Here is a 22,089-nt window from a genome sequence, read left to right as displayed (position 1 = left end):
AAAGGGACAGATACATAGATGAAAAGAGATGCTAGAAAGAAGGATGAATCAATGGAAGTGATGGAGGATAGGTGGGGAGCTGTAGTTTGAGTCGTGTATGGAGTTTTGGACAGTTAGCCAATATAATCTGCTCGCTAGCCAGGATCAGCTAATTGCTAAAAAAGCTATTGAGGCAGTCATCAGATCCACTGATCAGAGTGTGATGGATTCAGTCCTCAGGGTTAGGAAAGGCTACAGGAATCGGAGCTCACGAGCTCATTCGTCAACCATAACTACTCTTTATGGAACCATAAAAATAAGAATCTGGTTGAGCTCAGATCACATAAGAACAGGAAGAAACTGTATGCTTCTTATAAACTGTTTTTCAACCAGCAATGTTGTTCAGTTGAAACTCACAGGGTCATAAACTAAATCTCATTTGGTTCAGAAACTACAGATAGGAAATGATGAACAGCAGCAGGAAAAAGGTGTGTCAGCACATTTGGGCGCATTCGACAACATATGGATACATTTCTTACTCGGTTTAATAAGTTCTGCTGCACTTAAACTCCATCGGACAACAGTGTGCACATTAGGTTCTGTGATATAAAAAGAAAGAGATGTTGAGGAAGACTTAGCAGCAGGTTTAATAATCACGGGATCAAAGTGTTGTACCACTGCATCGTCTCTCCGCTTAAGGAAACATGCATTATAAATAGAGAATGAGGATGCCAGCATGGGCGACTCCTAATGGATTGATGGGCTGAGTAGAGGTCTGATGGTGCAGAGCTCTGGAACATTATACAGAGACAGCTGGACACCTGAGCCCGGCAGAGGAACATTGTAGACTCTGAATGTTACTGTTTGGAAGCAATTTAATCAACAGCGGTTCCCTAACAAGGATTTCGGAGAGTTGATAGATGATTTAATAACCAACGACTGTACAACTAGACTGTACATGTTCACTGAAAGTCTGCATTTAAAGTCTTGAAAGTTTCCAATGCCTCTACTGCAGCTTTCCTTTTTAGAAATGGAAATTATGAAGATATATTTCAATGTAATTTCCCAGTGTAACCAGTCAAACAGCCAACCGTGTTGCACATGATTGCAATAACAATTGGGAGAGATCAGGTGTGACATTTGGTCACATCATGACTCGTTTAAGACTCAAAACTCAAATGTTATCAACTTGTGACTTAACTCTGACTTGCCCTGCATAGCTTGGGACTCGAGTGGCAACACTTCAGACTTTGACCTGATCTGTGCTTTTGGTCCCTTATCATAGTTTTACAGTACAGATTTACAGAGCCTCTTTGTAAATTGACATGTTCCTAAAGGGCCCAACCACTACTTGAACTCTTTTCATGTTTTTTGGAATCATAGACAAATCCACTCCCACTGCTCGAACAAACCCTTTTATAAACGGAATTCCTGTGCAGGTCCACTCAGTCTCCATGCCCTCTTTCCATCCCCCCTTTCTTTCCTTTTTGTTCTCACAAGAGGTGAGGTGAGAAGTGTTGGCCTGAGTGAACCTGGCTGGCAGGACCTCCATGCTGCTGCCTCCGCTGCCTCCGCTTTCATTTCTTGGACCTGACTTGGCGTTCCCTCTCCTATCTCATTACAGACCTGGCTACCTGCAACGATAAGATGGCAGCCCTCTGCTCCTTCTAGCTCACTATCTCCTCAAGCTCTACCACTCTTGAGTTATTATTAATTGTTATTGTTATTATTAATACCGCATCTTCTTTTTTTCCCATTGAATCTTTAGTTTGTTTATGTAAAACATCTACTTGTTTTTTCCCCCAAATTTAATTACTTGTTAGAATTAAGAAAAGGAAAGTAATGAATACTAAACTCTCCCTTTCCGACACACGTTTACACACAGGTAAAAAGATGAAGCCTGTGTTTAGGACAAGGAAAGAGGAAGAGAGGCTGATGGGTGACGCGGTGGAGTTTGTGTGCATGTGTGCACGCAAACGAAACAAAACGAAAGAAGTAACAAAAACAAAAGAAGTAACAAAAAGTTGGTCCAAAAATGTGTTGCCTGGGTGTGTGTTTGTTAGTGTTTTCATCATACTTGGACAAAGGACAAAGGAAGAAAACAGTGGTCAAATGCAGACTGGTAGTGTGGTGTTTTGCTCTAGGGCACTTCAGCAAGGCAGTGTACAGTGGAGGTGGACTAGTAATGGGAGCAGTTAATGAAGATTTAACTCACTCTAGGCTCCTCTGGTCACCTGCAGCCTGTGAAAAACACGGACACGCGCACACACGGGCACACAAAGCAGCAGTTGTGACAAAGTCATACTTTTGTACTTCTGGCTTTCAGCAGTGTCCCATTTCCTTCTGAGTGTGACCTTATTTAGGTTCATCTCTCACACACACACACACACACACACACACACACACACACACACACACACACACACACACACACACACTGACCTCTTGACTTATTGCCTGACAAACTGAAATCCTGCTGAGTATTCATTTAGTTAAACGAAATTAACAAGATGAATGGAAATTAAATGGAATGTCCCTTTAAGGGTTTAACAAATGTAATAGAGCTTTCTTTCACACACATTCTCTCTCTCTCTCTCTCTCTCTCTCTCTCTCTCTCTCTCTCTCTGTCTGTCTGTCTGTCTGTCTGTCTGTGTGTAATAAGACTACACTAGCTGCCAATTTAGCTGGTCTGCTCTGTTACATGTGTGTGAGTGGGGCGATCTGAGTGTCACTTTATTAGTCATGTGGAAGCAACAATGTGTTGTTGCTTCCACTTGCAATTATGCTCTGTTGATGTGAAGTACTCTTCGTGTATCTGTGTGTGTTGCCCTGGAAACCGTTTGAAACTGTTGCTGCCGGAATTTGTTTGGATTTGATTGATTTCATTCTAATTCCATTCACTTGCACCATCAAGTTGTGTGTGTGCGTGTGCGTGTGCGTGTGCGTGTGTGTGTGTGTGTGTGTGTGATCTGTGTCTGGCAGATGCTACTAAAGTCACCAGCAGCCTGTGAAAGAACTGGTCATGAGACCTAGCAGCTAAATATGGAACATTCACACACTCAACTGCTACTAACAATAACACACATAACATAAGACATAACCTTATAACAGCTCATATGAGGCTGTGCATTTGAATTAAACATTGGTTCATCAGTCTGGAGGCATTTGTCCTTTGGTGAAGGTGTAGAATGATTCTGTTAAATATCTTTGCTTAATACGCTACATCAGTGGCGCTCAGTGTTGAGTCCATGAATACATGCATATGGTCAACCTCTCTGCTCTACCATTACCCAAATATCAGAACATCAGGTTTATTCATTCCAATATACTGTATTACATTTAATTGAAAGGCATTTTAATGCATCAAGACCTCTTGCAATGACCTTATAATAGCACTGTTTGTTTGAGACATAAGGGAGAAGTCATTATCTTTTTACTAATATGGGAACTACAGAAACCCCACAGCAATCGTTTAAGAAAGAAAGGTGAAAACCACTGTGGATTCCTGCTTGCTGAGGGAAAATAAAATCTGTAATCCAGTCAGAATGGAGTGTTTTTATGTCTCCAGCTGAGCGCTCCTTGTGTGCGGGGTGGCCATGACTCCATAACTTAGAGAAGTCGTGCAGAGACATCAAGATTGTATTTCACTAACAACTACCCGTCAAAGTGACCTACAAGAAAGTGGGAATGAACAGTGTGGGACACTTAGCACAGTCCCCAGCCTGGCATGATGTCTTATATCTTCCATGTCACTTCAGTGTGCTGGGCGGGAGGTGATTACAGCTCTCCATCCAGCTCCTCTCATCACCATTTCTCAGCGATATGGATGCCAGTCTGTCAATTAACCTTCATATGCACTCCCAATGGATGTCTGATTGTCCAGTGTTTCTCAAAGACAGGTTTGAGACACCCATTTGGGTCAGTACAAGTTTAGAAACTGATTCAGAGATTTGTATGTAGATTGAGGAACTAATGGCTTTCACAGCTCAGGATCTCTTCTTCGATGGTCCACTGCTGCAGAAGAAGTAACCATCATGACCTTTGTTGGAAAACCTTAATTTTCATAACAAAGCATAGAGATCAGATATAGGATAACAGATCATATATTTGAGATAAATGTTGATAATACCCTGTAGTTTGACACAAGGAGGAAGCACACACCTATTCTTTACCAGACCTTTGCCTGTTATTTCTGATTGCTGAGTATGGAAATAAACTTTTTTCTGTCAGGGAATTGGATGAAACAGGAAGTTCCCTATAGGTACTGTCTCTCTGTCCTGAGCTGTTGTGATCTAGACCTGTGGGTACTGAAGCCTATGAGTGCTGTTCTTCTTCTTATATACCGATCGATATACGACCTAACCTGAGAAACTCATCCTCAAAATCAGACCAGAGGCACCATGTAGGCAGGTGAACTTGACCTTGCATGGTGGCAGTGCTATGTGTGTGTGTGTGTGTTTGTGTATTTGTAAAGGGAAGTTTGGAACGCTCTCAAGGACTCACTACCACATGACTGAACTTGTGACGGATCTTTGCGTAACACAGCAGACCTGCTGCTGTTGTGCTGCAGGACAGCTTTGATTTACTAGCACAGACCCATAAAGTATTTTTGTTAGAATTACAATTGCTTATCCAAGTGTTCAAACACATACACACTTACAAGATATAATGCCAGCAATGCATGCAATGTAGGCAACAATTCAAATAATTCCTGATTCGTAGGGGCTTAAGTCGTGTACATGACTTAGATTAATAGTGTTCTGTGTTTTGCAGAATAAAGATGACATGTTGCTTAATCATAGACTGATAGGAGTGGTTTAACTCAGCCAATAGGATGGTAGCAGCTTCTGAGAATGGCTTATGTAGCTCATGCTTGTGGTCTTGGAGCTTAACGTCATGTCTGTGGTGGGAAGTCAAAGCAGAGATGCTGAATGTGTTACCTGTACCCTGCTGGTTAGCTTGCGTGCGTGCGCGCGCGTGCGTGTGTGTGCGGGCTAGTGTTTAAAGATAGACATGAAAGATGCTGCAGCCCAGTGGAGTCCTGCTGGCCTTTCCACAGCCGCTGTCTTCTTTTAGCCCACATTGCTCTCTCATGTGCAGGCCCGCTATATTTAGCACAGGTTTAATGTGCAATTGTCCCGGCAGGCTCTTTATGTCAGAACACACCAGCAGCTCCTCACTGTTGTCACCGAAGCAGAAATGAAACGCTAAAGGAAATCACTTGCTTGTTTTCCTTTAGTCCCCAATATCCAAGCTACTAATATCACTTCCATCCATTAACAGAGAGGGAGATATAAGCACAATACAGTGCAGTCATATTATGGATTAGCAGGAAAAATCTTAAATGTTCCTACATTGAGGAAGTTCTCCTGCCACTCACAGTCCAGCCCGTTTCCAGTTTGGAGATAAGGTTTTTGTTTGAGAGCCAGTTGTTCCATGTGTAGTTTGTTGATAGATGATTTAAATAGGCTGAATTCTACCACACGGTTACAAACAAATGGAAACAAAGCATTTCACCTGCTAGTGCTTCTTCACATACTGTAGTTACACACCTGGAGAGACTATCAGTCAGACCTTGTATCTCCTTCATGCCTCCAGGTACAGAATCCATTCAAACATGTTTCAGGCCATGTTTCAGGCACTTGTTCAGCACTTGTTCAGCACTTGCCAAGGTTTTCAACGGTTGCAATCACAGCACATTTTCTACAGCCTTTCCAATTTTAATTTGCAGAGCGTGTCATTTCTTCTGTTCGACATGTACCTCACTCTGTTCTTACTCTGAAAGTCATTTTGTATAATTCACTATAGATTGTTTGACTATTCAGAATTTGAGTTGATTCTTGAAAAGAAGCGGTTGATATAAAAGAAAAGCAATACCCACGTATCACAATCATTGATGTTGACCTCAAAACTCTGATGTTTGTGTGTTATAAAATGACAAAGGTCATGTCTGTTCACATTGCCATCAATCATACCTGTTGCAGTTCACAATTTTCTTGAATTTCTCCAGCTCCGTATCATTATTGCTGTATTTCTTCAGCACAGAAGCTTAAGCATAAAAACCTTTTGAACTCTGAATTAACTTCTGGAGTTTTGCCCTGAAGTCTTTTCTTGTCAACACCAGCAGTGTGTGTTCTATGTTCATTTTAGTGGCTATTTACTAAATTGGGCTGTCTATAATTATATAGATTTGGACTGAGACTCAGCGAGTTATGTTATTGTTTTGTGCAAGAGCCATTATGCTGCCTGTGAGCTGAAGAATAAGCCTCTTCTTTTCTCACATAAATCTATTATTAATTAAGCAAATATGACAGGGTTGTGTGTATGTATCATTTTCTGTGGCATTTTTCTAGAATATTGCTATATTTAATTTTTGGGAAAATTCTTAGTTTTGCTTCAGGCGGTCTCAGTTTTGTCTCCTCAGGAAAGGGTGAGATATGCTTACTCTTATTCTTATTCTTGTGACAATCAAACCAGTGACCTTGTGGGTGCATGCTTTTATCTATCGTGCTGCAGCCTCTTAGCCTGGCTGAGCTAATTTTGCTCTGAACTGTGTTTGACCTAGAGAGGGATGTGTTATTGTTACCCTCAAGCTTTCATTTCCATTTCAAAATGTCTGCATAGGACAATTTAATATGAGGAAATGCAAACTAAGGTCACTGCAGAAGAAGGTGGTTCATACACACTCCATTTACAATGATTATTTTTGTACAGCTCCTATTCTGTGTCTGTTCAGTTTGTATTTAATTATTGATGAATATTTGTAAACTTTGCAGTTTAAAGTTGACTCAACTACTACTGTCATCTGTGATAATAACTTTTAACTGATAATTAGGAATTACAAATTAATTACAAATGTAAATGGGGTCACTTCTCTTTAATAGGCCCGATTGAGGAATCTTCGCCAAATATAAAGATGTGTAATAAGTGGCCAATAAATCTTGAACTGATTTTTGTTGTCAAATAAATAACAGTATTGTTTGTGGTGACTGCAGTTTTTAGATTTTCAGCAAGCAGTGATGGTTGTATTTGCATCTGTACTTTGCTATGTGACAAAGAAGTGTGTGTTTGTGCGCACGTTGCTCTGTGTCTTTTGTGCTACATGTGTGTGAAGGTATGTGTGACAGAGAACAGGACACACCAGCACAGTGTCTTTTAAGGCAGACGACTGCTCTGGTATGTGTACACACGGGGCGGGCAGGCATGCACGCACGCACGCACGCACGCATGCAAGGGGTTGTGCCCAAGGATATATTTTATTGATTGACGGCTGCTATGGGGAGATGGCGGAAGAGCAAGGGATGGGGGATGGGGGGGGGGGAAATCAATCAGTATGTCCTCAGACTTTATGGGATGACAAGAGGGAGGGATGGAGGGACAGGACAGTGAGAACGAGGAGAAGTCGGGAGAAGAGGAAAGAGGAAACTAGTGTAGTTACTACTAGATTAGTGGAAAAACCATTTGTCAAGGACTGAAAGAAAGACAAAGTAAGAGCAAGAAAGGGAGGATGAGACAGAAAAGGAATTTGAAGAGAGGAAGGATAATAGGAGACTTAAGGAGAAACCAAAGATGATCGAGGTAGAGAAGAGGTAGAGAAGAAGGGAAGACGGGGAGGGATGTTGAACAAAGCAAAGGACAACTGGAAGGGAACCAGGAAAGATAAGATGGAAGAGGAAGGAAAGAAAGAGGAGAGGGGAATAGGAAGAGCTGAAGGAGGAGAAAGGATGGATTGAGCACATGAGAGGGGTCAGGCCCACGTGACAGGGATGTGAGCTGCACATTAGCAGTAACACACACACACACACACACACACCTGGCTAGAGAGAGAGATAGGGAGAGAGGGGCAGCAGTGGGAGGGTGTTATAGAGAATCTGCCCTCCATCTTTTTTCGTCTATCCAGTCACGACTTCCCTCCCTCCTTCTCTCCTCCCCTCCCCCTCTCCTTCATTCCTCCTCTGTCACATCCTTCTTAATGTTAACACACACACACACACACACACTTCCTCTCCATCCTTCTGCCCACTCCCCTCGGACCCTCTTTCCTTACCTGTCTTTCCATTTAACTTTTCCTCTGTACCCTCCTTTCCTCCATCTCTCTTTCCCTCTCTCTGTCTTTTCCCTCCCCTTGTCCTCTTTATCGCTCTCTCTCAGCTCCATCTTTCCATTCCCCTCATCCCTTTCCATGTTTCTCTCATTTTCTTTGGTTAATCTCCTTCATCTTTCTCTCTATCCAACCATCTCACATTGTGTCTCCATGCTCTCGCTCTCTCTCTCAATGGCTCTTAGAACATTTCTGCTCCTCTACATAATTCTACTATTTAATTTAGGATGACATGAATGTTATTAGCTTATTGTTCCCTGACCCAAATATACAAATACACACACACACGCGCACACACAGAAATATCTGTTGGCAAGATATTCTCACTGTTAGTTGATAAGCCAGTTGGTGTAATGGTTCGACCAGTCAGAGACGACATGAATGGGAGTGTGTGCGTGCATGCGCGTGCTTGTGTGTGTGTGTGTGTGTGTGTGGGTGGAGCTGTAACAGAGCACGCTTGGTCATCACATACAATAGGTATCTTGTGAATTTCTTAAATTCATAAGTAAGTAAGCAGAGGTCAACACAAAGTGATATTCCACAGAGGAGTGAGGTTTACAATGGCTGCTGGTGTGTTTGGTGCGTGTTCTGTCTAACCCTGCATTGTCCCGGGGCAGATGCCTCTGTTGATTTCACTGTCAAACCTCCGCAATGGTGGAAGTCTCATTATCTACAGCATAATGAGAAGCTGTTGAGAGATGAGGGGCTTTTAATGAGAGCTCCTTGTGTCTCTGACAGTGAACAGTGTAATAAAAATATACAGTATATTCCACTTGATAGAGGCTTTTATCCAAAGTGCCTTTCAGTACTTCAAGCACATACATATTTTAGCAAGGGTGGCCCCAACAGGGACCTGAACCTCTAATTCTGGCAGTTTGTGCCGCTGTCTTAGCAGGAACTTCCTTGGAAATTCCGACACTAACAAAGATGTTTTCTTACAGTAGGCAGAATCAGTACAATATTGTTTCTCTTGTCTCTTGATGTGTGTGCGTGTGAGACAAAGAACTTTGAAACCAGGGAAAACAGAATTCCCTTTGCGATCACGTAAAAGAGCAAACACGAGCGACGCCGGAAACACTGCAATATCTTACTGAGGATGTTCCCAGCTGTGATCATCAGCACCTCCAGTTTTGGCATTTCACAAAGTGACACTTGAACTTTTGTAGCATCTCCAAACAACAAACCATCAGGGAAATTGGCTTTAATCTTGATGTTTGGCTAATGTGACCTTTCTCTCTGTCCATTCTTCCCTCTCTTTTTCCATTCTCAGTATGGGGAGGAGGAGGTGTGTTCGGACCGCTTGGACACTGACTTCCCGGACATCGACCTCTCCCAGCTGGATACCAGTGACTTTGACAGCGTCAACTGTCTCAGCGAGCTGCAGTGGTGCAATGACCACTCAACAGACGCATCACCAGCCTCCATCCACTACAGCACAGCTGATGAGCTCTTTGAGGTGAGGCCTCAGTTATGTCTGAATGTCTGCTGCATGGTCCAGCAGTCACCATCAACCATCCATTCAACCTGCGCAGGGTTGTTGAGGTTCCATGCTTCGGAATTATACGCAGCTTATTTTGCTCTCAATTTAAAAAAGTTGTCTGTACTTGTACATTTTAGCTGAAGGAACACTGAATTTGACTGGACATTCATGTTCTTTTTTAACTTGTCAAACTGTAAACACAAAACTCAACCAGACATATGATAAAGCTTTTCATGTTGGAATATATCAATTGAAAATATTTAAAACAACATAATATATGAATAGTCCAAAGGGCATGTTTTGCAGATGTGCAAAATAGAGAAATTAACACAAAAGGCTACAAAATAAAGTAGAGCCTTAGGACATTTCATCAGTCCTCCTTTAAACTGAGGTTTCATCCCGTTATAAGGGACTTTTTTCTTGCTACTGTTGCCAAGTGCTTGCTTATGAGGGAATGTTGGTTCTCTTAAAATGCTGTTAGTGTTAAGTGCCTTGAGATAACATGTATTGCGATTCGGCACTATATATATATATATATATATATACAGTTGAATTGAATTTTCCTAGGATACGTTTTGATGAAGTTGTTGTTACTGATACCTGCTTTGGTATCACCAAAGTCATAATGTCAGTATTGATCCAGCAGTATTTGGGAACAGAGTGGTGTAGGCTGGTGTGGCCCATGTGCTGTATTATGAAGAGAATCTCCTTCAACCTGCAATGATAGCAGCGTTGATATTGGGTTGTTCTTATTTCTGATTCACTGCATGTTATTCTCCTTCACAAACCTTTGGTGATCTGGAGCTATTGACTGAAGACCAAACCTGACCTCTGACCCCAGTGGGGACTTTTGGATGTGAGGGCATGTCTCACAGCGGGATGCCAAGAAAGTAATTCCCAATTGTGCGGTGTGTAATATGATGATGGAAGCTCCCCCTCCAATTCAATCAGCTAATGCTGCCTCGAGCCAATGTAGGCTCTATGGCTGCAGTATCGGCTATCATTGGATGATTTCAGGGAATACCCTTGTTGTTTTTCTCTGTATGAAAGCCAACCCTGGATCATTGATTGTCCATAGGTTTCCGGTCCCAGTAATTTCTCCTGGTCCCATTACAGAGGCTCAATTGAGTGCATCTCAGGCATAAAAACAGAACAACAAACAACAAGATAGAGATAATGTTGCGTTTAAGGTCAGTTCATTGGCGAGGTAATGTGGCTCCTGAAGTGGGAACGGCCCTAATACCGCAATAGAGTGTTGGTGATATAAAGAAATGCATAGCATGGTGGGAGTGCAGGTGTAGCAGACACTGTACCCACCTGGAGTGCCTCTACTACTAGAAAGGATAGGAAAATAATGGTAATTATGAGTATTTATAATAAATACGTATTAGTTAACACTTGGACGGTACACAAGTAGGAAAACAATTTGCAAACAACCACCCCAACATTCACACTCCCCATCCTGGCCCATCTCTGTGCTAGTTTCACCCCCTCGAGGTTACTGAGAAAAATAGCACACCCATTTTAAAACATAGGTACTTGAAAGTGCAAGTTAAACTTATTTCTGCCATTTCTACCCTTTTCTCCATCTTTCTTTTCCTGTTTGAAATATGTCTCGGTGTTTTGAATTTCTCTTACTTTTTCCCCTCCTCAGATATGGCTCACACACACACACACCTCCTTCTCTCACAGGTCCACATATTTTTCATCCTTCTTAGTCTTCCATCCTTAGTGGCTCTATCTGCTTTTATGTGATCCGTCTCTTTCCTCACAGTCCTTTTTTAAACTTTTGAACTCTCTATTTCTGTTTTTTTATTCTTTCAGCTATTTTTAAGGGAGTACATCATGAAAGTGTCAAAACTTGTGGTTCATCTCTAAAGTAATGCATCCAGTCATGGTCCTATACTTCTATAGTATAACATCAATATTTAACAAACTTAACGCCTACACATCTTCTCTGACACACCCGACAAGTCTGATGCCAGTAAGTGTTTGGCATCTCTGCATCTGTGTTTCTGTGATGCAGTGAACAGGCTTTTTGGGATGGGAGCTATAAAGAGACGGTATCTAAAGAGCCTGTTTTTGCTCAGCATGCAAAGCAGCGCTACAGCAATTGCATAGTTTGCACGATACAGCTTGACACGGGAAATCTGTAGAATATGTGCCTTTAATTCTTTTCCCCACTATTGTAACCATGGCTGCACTTTTTGAGAAGTGATTCTGTGAAATCGGCTCTTTCTACTTTCAATACCTCTGCTACCACCACAATCCCACACGTCATAGAATATGTTGACCCATCTTGTATTGAGCAGACTAATACAGCCGAGCACACAGTCAGACGGCATTGAGTGATAAACACAGAGCGAGTCTGCTGTCTGTCAATACACTCTTTACTTACAGTCACATGTCTGAATATAATCCCATGTCGGGTGGGATTGATTTCTGTATGTGAATGTTGCCCGGGTTACCAGAGATTTAACCTTGGAGAGAGGACAGCTGGAGAGAGACATAGGAGGAAAAATAAATAATGAAATGTTTTGTTTGCAGGGTGAAAAACTGGCTATCTGAAACGTCTGTCTGTCTGTTTGTTTGTCTTTTTTGGACTTCAATCTAATTATCAAGAAAATCTAATTCATATCTGTACACTAATACTTATAATTATCAGTGCTTTTTAAACAAAGTAAGAAAAACAGGCGAGAAAAAGCAACTAGGATCGCTTCAGACACCAATGCAAATTACTAGATTCATCCCAGTTCACAGACCATTGGAAATCAGATCAGGGCGTGTTTGTTCAGCGAGGGCAGAAACCATTCTTAAGCCCTAAGAATAAGAAAGCTCAGATTAAATTTGCAAAACAACACCGATAGATAGATGGATAAATAGATTGTATAATGTGTTTATCCTAGAATTATGTCCGGATTTTAAGTTTACATTTATTTTTTACAATATTCTGAATGTTCTTCACTGCCAGATTTCTACAATTAAGAAACATGCAAAAAAGGATTTCTGGCTAGATGTATTTATTTATTTATTTTCTTTTTACAGTGCATCCATCCATTTACATGGCAAAGAGAAGCCCAATTCATGCCAAAATGATGTAACACTTATATACTGTACAATATATCAGCCAGTCGGTTATAGTTAGAGAAATATGATGAGTTAATGTCTAGCTCTCCACGTCTCAGTCTAACTTACACTTTGATGCTGCCTACTTTGCTGAATAAAATATCTGAAGCACCTGATTGCAAATTGAAGCATAAAACTCAAAGAGCTTAAGAGATGGGGGATGATTTTGATAATAAAAAGATTGGCAGTTGGGAGCAGAGGAGATAAAGCTGGATGATAAAGGACAGATAAATGGTGCTTCCCGTAGGCCAGCGGTGATATGGCCGGTCTCAGCCACAGCTTACAGCTTTAAACAGCCCCAACAGAGTGCTGAGAGGGGAGCATATCGCTGTATTACAAGCTAAAAACCAAAAAAACAAGTCTCAAAGTTTCTTCTGGATAGCGTACTAACAGTTATTTTAGATACACATGTAACACTGTAATGACACACACCTCTCAAGGTCTGCATAAGACAATCAATTCCAGGAATGAATTCAGTACAATTACTCCATAAATCTGTCCAACCTCTTATGAGATTTGATCCATGACTATAAGATGAGTTTCAAACATCTGCTAGTTTTGGATGGTTCCATGGAGGGTGGAGTCATGCTATCATGAAACAGTCATAGCTTGCACATTTTTGCTACTTCCTCTTGTACTGACTGGTGGCCCATGGTGGCCTCTGTGAGTAACAATGTGGCCATGACTTATGAAGTGAGGGAATAAGATCCTTAGGCTGTGAGATCTGTAGGCTGCAAGATCTTTAGGCTGTGAGATCTTAAGGCTGTGAGATCTTCAGGCTGAGTTGTGACTTTGAGAACCTCGTATCCAAATGGACTCTGGTCAGATATCTATCGCCCATTCCATGGGTGTCACAAGATTTTGTGGACATTATTGAACCTTTTTCATCGTCTTAAACAAAGAATGACATAGAAAGATGTAAGGAAGTTGCTAGCATGGAGACATTTGACGATATCACTGTTGTAACTATGCAAGTTTGATAACATCGCTATTGTCCGTTTAAGTAGCTTTTGAGTCTGACAACTGTTGCAGTCTGTCATTAAACGAAAAGAAGACTAAGATCTGGTTTAGTTCCCTTGGTCCTATTCAGCTGGGCAGGTCCATACTTACCCATGTTTCATGCTCCCTTTTCCAGATAGAAGAAGAGAATGCAGCCCTGCTCGCTGCTCTGACCGACAGTCTGGACAGCATGGTGGATGCCGAAGTGGGCGGGCTCTCCGTCTTCCCCACCCTTGCGGAGGAGCCCAAACAAGAGGAAGAAGAAGATGACCGTCTTCCTCTTAGTGCTGAGGACTTCAGTCAAACCCTGAAGGCTGAGACCAAGGACCCTTCTCTAGTAAGAACAATTTCTTACTCTTCAGTGGGGCCAGTGTTGATGTGGGGTGTTCCTCCTCTTTTTTTCATTTGCACAGGAAATGATGATCTCAAGGCTACGTTCATGGATGTGAATCAAAGTGTTTGGTTGTGTTATGGCCTTTATAACAAAACTTTCTTTAAACACTCTAAAGTGCCCTGAGACAAACTCTGTAGAGATTTGGCGCTGTATAAATAAAGTTGAATTGAAATTGAATTTAGCTATAAAGGCACATTTTCCAACAGGCTAGCATGGCAAATCGATGTAAACACTGATGTATCCATGAGCCTCAGTGGCTGTACATGGATTACTATGTTGCCTGGAACATAATTCAGATCCTCAGAGACGGAATTGTCCTATACTAATCCAGAATCGGACCCTGACCCTAAGTAAAGTTGCTTAATCAAACATTTCTGCCAACAAAACAGACCTCCAAAACTATGTTTTTGAGGCTCTGGGGGCTATACTTGGTGTTTTTTACAAACTTTGAGCTTTCAACTCCACACCATTCTGTCACCATTTCAAATTAAATGACCCCAATACTGTCATCTTTTAAATTCCCATCTGTGTTCTTTTTATATCCACACACTGTAAAGTAAAGTTTCCCGCTGCTCCAGCCCCACTGCCTGCTGAAGTGGAGCCTTTCATACATGCTTCAAACATGACTTGTCTCCTCACTTTTTCGCTAACCCCCAGCACTCCTTCATGCTGGGCCTCTCTCTCCCTCTGCTCACTACCCCAGGCTGTGTCGCATTTGCTAGCCTTCATGTTCCCCTTGTTAGCCTAGCTAGAGTCAAAGTCTGTCTTAAGCTAACCAGAGGGTGCTGAATGACCTTTCACACGTCTGTCAGTCTGTCTGTCTGTCTGTCTGTCTGTCTGTCTGTCCAAGTGTCTGTCCGAGTGTCTGTCCGAGTGTCTGTCTGTCTGTCCGAGTGTCTGTCTGTCTGTCCGAGTCTCTGTCTGTCTGTCTGTCTATTCTTGTATTTCTACATTTCTAAGGACTAAAGGCTATAGTCACTTCAGGATTCGGATTTTAGAATTTTTCTAGGTTTATTAATGAACAAATATTGTGTTAACGTGTTGTGTATATGTATTGTTTTGCTAGTTTCTTCATAAAGCAAATTACCTCAGTATGTATCTCTCATAACCCTTTAGTTAATCAAGTTAAGTTAAGTTAATAGTTTTTTGCGTCATAATAAGCTTTAAAAATTAATGATCAGGCGAGCTAAAGTCCTCTTTAGTGTGCATGTGTGTGTGTCCCCTACAGCACGTGCTCAGTGTTATGTGTATTTGTTTTCCCCTCATCCCCTCTCACTTTTCACGCAGTGCTGCTGGATGACCCTCTCTCTCTTTTTCTCACTCACTCACTCACGCACTCACTGGGGCCCCCCGTCTCTCCCAGAATCACACTTCTAGGAACAGACCTTGTTTTTCTCTTCTCGCTCTCAGTCTCTCTCGCTGATATAAGGCCCCTGCATGCTCCATTTCACCATGGGGACATTTTTGTGTCCCTTTCCATTGAAAATTGCAGGCCAGCAGTCGGCTCAGGAGCCTAATTGAAGCAGGAAGCTGTTTGGGTGTAATAAACTACTTATGATTACTGCTGCAACCACTCCTTATTGCACTTGTCAAGATGAATCCAGCCTGCTTCCTTAACGTTCAGAGACGTGCAGCAGAGTGCCACTTTTGAGGTTTTCCTGCACATACTGGTTTAGTAGCAGCCTAAAGAGATGCTTTTGTTTGGCTGAAGGCTTGAATACCGACAGCGTAAGTATTCACAGAGGTTGGTCCATCCCAAGTCATTCTCTAAAACCTGTCTGGCACTAAAGTCATTGGAGGTTTTTGTGTTGTGCGTTTCCAAAATGAAATCTTCCGTGTTTAGCTGCTGCTACCCATAGCAACACCTGAGGCTCCAGGAAGTCAGCAGGGAGAGCAACAGGACTCCCCGGTAACAGCAGAGAGCTGTTGCGTGGCCAATCTAACAAAGTAGCTGAGGACCTATAAGTTTGTTTAGTTAGTGCCAAACTCAAGTTAGAATAATTCTCACCTCATACTCATTATTGTACTATTAACAAAACAGGCAAAAAGCACCACATACTCTCTATAGGCAAAGCATATCATATCTCCACAAATTGTACACCAACACTCTGGCTTTAGTAAAGAGCAGAAATGTACTTTGTAGTGAACTCATTTATTGATATTTTCATACATGAGTCCCTCCAAACAACGAGCATACAGTTGTGGGACCTAAAAGTGAATCGACTCTTACAAACATTAAAGAGGAAGGATCACTGCTCACATTTGACCCTCTTTATCCAGCACTGATGGTAACATTGCAGGAAGTGAATGACATCAGAGTAATTACTTTGATGACCATAGAGATAGTTTAGTGTAGGAATCAAAGTAGATTGGTTGTTAAGGAGGCCAGATAAAATGTCAAACTTTCCAAAAGTGATGACCGTTATGCTGGCATAGCAACCAAAACAATCAGGACACAAAGAGACAGAAGAGGTTTTGTTGCTTCATTGTGTTGTGTGCCATGTGCTTTTGTTTATTGGAAAACAGAGCAGTGATACTGGAAGGGCAGGCCATGAGATGCCACCATCTGCTGTGTTACTAAACACCACTGCCCTGTCCTTGGTGCAACCTTGCAGCCTCCTTGGTTGTCATGTCAAAACAAAGTATACAGACACAAACACACGCTGGTTAATCACTTACACCTGCCAGTCTTAGTTTCCACACCTGTCAAGTGAGAAAAGACACTGAAGATGAATTCAAAAAGTGTCTGTCTGTGCTTTTGGGGTCGTTACAGGTGAAATGCACCAACATGAGAGAAGAGCCCGTACAACTACAAAGTCTTTACAGCTCCATGTCGTCTGGAATGAAAGACCAGTCACATTCAGGAACACTAGTGAAGTGAAAGTGTTTTTTAGTCTTTTACAAGTTATCTTGTAAAGCAATAATCTCATTGAATAAATGAAGACCTGGTCAGCAATCTGATGAAAAAAAAGTCAAGGAACCAACACATCAGCTCCTGTATGAACTGGGAACTTAAATTCAATGGTTTTCCCTGTGGAATTATTATTTTTAATGGTGGAAAAAGTAATTGCAATTGACTGAACCCTTTGGATTCATCTATCCTTGTAGTCCTAGTAACCACCAAGTAATAACAATACAAACTACAGCCGGTTGAAGCACAGCTACAGTATCTAAATGCCTGCTCCTTCAGTGACATTAAAATCATTCCATGTAGGGTTTAACCTGACAGATAGCGGAGCATCTCATTCTTATGTGCACAGAAAAACAAACCTTTCCACAAACACAATCATCACAGTATAACACCAAGTCAGTTCAACTTCAGCAATATCATCCAGTTAACTTACCTGGTGTTATACTGTGATGATTAAGTGTCCCCCTAATCTTATGAACAGTGTTTATACTGTACACTCATCCAGCATCATACCTTTGTTTCCGTTAGGCAAGGCAATTTTATTTATATAGCTCATTTCAGCAGCAAGGCAATTCAAAGTGCTTTACAATAAAATAAAATGAAAGCATCAGGAAAAGAAAAGGACACTTAGATACAATTAAAATCAGAAAAATGTAAATGTATTACACACACTGTTAGTAGCAAAAAATAGCCTGACATTCACACCCACTCGTAGAGGAAAAGCCCGCTGTAATAACATTATCCTCTTTACCCTTCTGAAGCTGCCAGATGTGTGTGTGTGTGTGTGTATCATTCAGTTTCCATCAGTAGAGTGGCTTGATGTGACATGGTCGCTGTCCCTTGTGCATTTAGCCTGAGTGTGGTAGTGCCCTCTACTGCCATCTAGTAGTAGGGCAGGTGACCTCACTGTGTGTGTGTGTGTGTGTGTGTGTGTGTGTGTGTGTGTGTGTGATTAATTCATTCTTTTTGAGCATTGTGTCATGTGTGCATTATTTTCTCATTCATGTGTGTAAGCATCTTCATGTATTTTTGCAAATGCACCTCGACTTAATGTGTGTGTCCTGCAGCAGAACAAGGCCTCCATTGATAGGGCTTTTGTTGCTTGGGACAGCAGCCAGTGTTGAGTAGAGTCGAGCGAGGAAGAGTAGAGTCTTTGAGGGTATCCAAATGCTGTCCATGCCGCAAACAGACACAAACCTTCAGCCTCCTCTTCACTCTCTTCAATGGAGCTCTCAGAGGAGCATCATCATGTGCTCTGAGCCAAGTTGGCTCGCCCACAAACCGGCCGCGGCGGCCCCATTAGCAATGCAGGCACCCACCCTGGTCAATCATTTGACCCAGATAATACTGTGTGTGTGCGGTCAACATAATTGGGTACATTTTTACTCATTCCAACAATATCATAATATATAAGGCTTCATAAAAATGTAGTTTAACCATGACCTCTAGTCAGCAAACTGGAAACAACATTTTTTTAATTTCATTCAGTCTGATTTATAATATTCAATTTCCTCTGTAATGTATAGTAAATTAAATCCATACACTAGTACAGTATGCCAACTTAAAAAGCCTATAAAATATTATTAAGTACCATCCTTGGATAGAAATAGCTTAGCCATATAAAATGTTCACAAGAAATAGTTTGGCAGGCCAAAACATATATATTTGTAGGTTTCTGGCCACCATCATGACAGTCATTAAGTTTCTGTGTGCAGGTCTAGTCAGTATCATAAGTCAAAATAATTGGTCTGATTATAGACCTTTGTTTAGAAATGATCTTTACTCAATGTTAATCTCTCTTTCCTCATTATTTAATATTGCAATAAATTGTTAGTTGACTTTACAAAGCACACATTTTCTTTTATTTGTGGATTTCCATGCGTTGAGATAAGTTGTTGAAAGTGAATAATTGTATTTTATGACCTAATTCAATATATATATGTTTTTTAAATCCAGCTGCCAGATAAATTTAGCGGACAAAGTACAATATTTACCATGCAAATACCCAAGTAGTACCTCAAATCTATATGTAGCACATACACGACCTGTTTAAGATGTCCAAGCTCGCAATATCTAAATACAATCAGATGGGTCAGTGATGGACAGGTGAGGTCTGTCAGTATGGCTGCATCACGTGAAAGTCATCTCTTTGGAGGCATTTTAAGAAGCTGTGGTATGTTTTACTCTGCCAATTCCCACTGCCTGTATTTTCGCCATCTTCCTCAAACGCTGCGCAGCTTAGCGAGGGGATTTTCTCCCTTAGATGATTCATATCAGCTGATAACCCTGTCATGAATACAGGCGCTGGAATGAACAGATGAATGGACAGATGAAAGAAAAATGGAATGGTAGACATTGGGAGAAGTTTGGGTTAATATTCATTTGAAAGGTATTACCCAGGGGACGAGTGGAGAGGGATTCACTCTGTTTCATCATTTTATCGTGAGAAATCGCTGCTTCATGGCTGATCTAAAGAAATGAGGGGAGGGGCAGGATGAATGGAAACATATCGGGGAGGAAAAGGGGTAAATTAAGAGGACAGGGATTATATGAAAGGATATTGATATAGACGAGATGGGATAGAAAAGGATGGCAGTAAATATTTAGGAAAGAAATAAGGAGGGCAGCAGTTAGATAAAGAGGATGGAGATGGACAACAGAAGGATTGAGAAGCTTTGACTGATGATAGCAAGAATGGGACAAATGGAGCTAGAGAGGGATGAAACAAAAGAAAAGGAACTGGACCGGTCCCGAATAGGGGAATTTGATAGCAAGAAGAGAGAGGCAATGTGATGGAGGGATGTAGGAGAAAGTGAGGAAGAGAAACCATATTGGAGAGAAATGGCTGAACGAAGCTCCTTAATGGAAAACGTGAATTTGCCATGAAGCTGTCAGCTTTAGCGATGTGATAAATGTACAATAACATAACCTCATGGTCTCCGATTCACACAATCATCCATCTGCGGTGTGTTAACGACGGAAAATGTATTAAGAATCAGAATGAAATGATGAAGGAACTGTCATTTCACTGAGCAGTTCCCTCTCCACTTTGTGTGCTTGGACGGCAAACTGCAGCCTAAGTGATCTCTAACATTTATCTCTCCTTCCTCATCAGTTGATGAAGCTGCTGTTGACACCTCCTAACGTGCCCAACACCATCGATGCACACAAAGATGGAGTCCATGGGCATCGCCATAACAACAGGAGCCTCCACCTTCGGAAAGTCAGGCCTCTGGTCAAGGTGAGACACAGTTCTGTTTCTATAGAAATGACCTGTCAACTAAGGGGCTGTCTAGTGGATTTACCTACATTTTCTAATTTTTAAAATGGTATAGATCCACTCCTCCTTCCTGCTTTTATCTTGCATTAGGACTCCAACAACATTTAAATGCTGTTAAGTAGATCTGAACCTATTTTGTAATGCCAGACACGTCTCTGGATTCAGTGATTCATTTCCTTTTTCTCCTGGAGACTGGAAAAATCTAATTTTGTTATTCTGCCAATCACTTCCTCTCATAGGTGGAGAATTAACATATAAGAATCTCACCTGCATATAGAGCATGCATGCCATATCACTAAAATGTTCTCTTCTATGCATATATGTGCACTTGTATCTCAGCGCAGAGTGAGACCTATTCACAGAGCAGATATTGGCATTTGAGTAGAAATTATTGGATATTTTTCAGACATTTTGGACCAGAGGAGTCTTTCTCTGTTGCTTGGGGGTGTCAGCTTGTAAAACCTGTTGTAAAACTGTCACTGGCTGCTTATGCTGTGCTGAAGCTGTGCTGCTGCGTCACTGCTGATGCTGTCTAGAAGCATCGCTGCTGCCGGGCAGAACAGCCAACCAGTGCTGCAAATACTTATAAATAAAAAATCTATACAGTACTGCTTAATGGCTGTTTGTGTTGGTGAGTTGTGAACCACAGCAGCGAGCACATGGATACACATGGTGCCCCTTGTGTATCCCATTGCTTCCAGGCCCTTGGACTGTAATTTGTATCCCTCTGAGAGCTGTACTGACTGTATGTGTCTTCAAAATGCTCATTCAGTCTATAAATAATTTTGAATTCTTATCATTACACCAACAATGCTTTAATAGAGGATCCACAAGCCATTATTTTGCCATATTCAGCTCGTAGCTGGCAGGCAGCTCATGGACTTGTCACCGATTTACAGTTGCTCACGCTCGGCTTCTGAGTTGCTTTGCTTACGCACTGTCAATGCTGTAACCTGTTTACATGAACAGAGTAGCAATATTTCCCTGCCTCAGTGCAGATGCTGCCAGTTACCCTGACTGAAAAAGGGGATGTGATTCTTTTTTTAATAGTGGTGCAGTATTGAACATTCTGGAAGTTGGTGTTTGTTTGGATAGCAGCCGTCTCTCCATAGTCTGCAGCTGTTGCAACATTTTTTTGTTTTGCACATTCAAGCATTGCCTTTACTTTATTACCTATACTAGTTTGGAACTTACGAAAAGAAAGCAAAAAAGCAGCTAGTTTATCAACCTAAAATTTCAAAATAACAGATATTCTATTTGAGACGTAGTAACTCTTTGAGCCTTCAAGCTCCCAGAGTCCTTCAGCCACGATCCGTGATGGATGTGGCGCTGAGGTGGGGAGGACATTTACAATGGTACTGCTGTATGACTTAGCAGTAATTGGATAGCTCCTAGCTTTGTGGTTACAGTGGTCATTGATAACCTGAGCAGTCATCTGTCTTGTACAGCTGTAAAGCCAGGCGTGAGTTCATACGGCGTCTCTGCTGTAGCCAAAGCAGGGAGGATGTGAGGAGAGATATAGGACCGAGTGCAGGGTTAAGCTGAGCCCAGTATCCATCACTCTCCCTCCCAACCTGGCTGGTACTAGTCGTGTGTGTGTGTGTGTGTGTGTGTGTGTGTGTGTGTGTGAGCACAGAGGTTTAGGGGAGTACAGCTTTGTAGTGGCAGATGGTAGACATATTGAGTGACAAGGCAAGAGAGCAACAGTGAATCAAAGTGAATCATAGCCTCATAGTCTCTCTCCCTCCCTCTAGTCTATACCATCAGCTACTCACTGAATCAGCTTTCACAAAGTAGGAAGATTGTCTCGCTATTATCT

The 22,089-nt window shown here is 41.7% G+C and overlaps 1 protein-coding gene across 1 annotated transcript in view; it reads left to right on the top strand.

The window, feature by feature from the left end:
• The window catches only part of ppargc1b (peroxisome proliferator-activated receptor gamma, coactivator 1 beta), a 69,981-nt gene that overhangs the window by 34,031 nt on the left and 13,861 nt on the right, over nt 1-22,089 (top strand). Inside the window, exons 2-4 of the mRNA XM_076148964.1 lie at nt 9,351-9,536; nt 13,822-14,022; nt 20,106-20,231. Of these exons, the coding sequence (XP_076005079.1) occupies nt 9,351-9,536; nt 13,822-14,022; nt 20,106-20,231 (513 nt within the window). The remainder of the gene's footprint in view (nt 1-9,350; nt 9,537-13,821; nt 14,023-20,105; nt 20,232-22,089) is intronic.

This window comes from Genypterus blacodes, unplaced genomic scaffold (genome assembly GCF_046128005.1).
Source record: "Genypterus blacodes isolate CSIRO-AG114 ecotype Tasmania unplaced genomic scaffold, CSIRO-AGI_Gbla_v1 ptg000044l_1, whole genome shotgun sequence".
NCBI lineage: Eukaryota > Metazoa > Chordata > Actinopteri > Ophidiiformes > Ophidiidae > Genypterus > Genypterus blacodes.
This window is presented reverse-complemented; position numbering and strand designations above follow the sequence as displayed.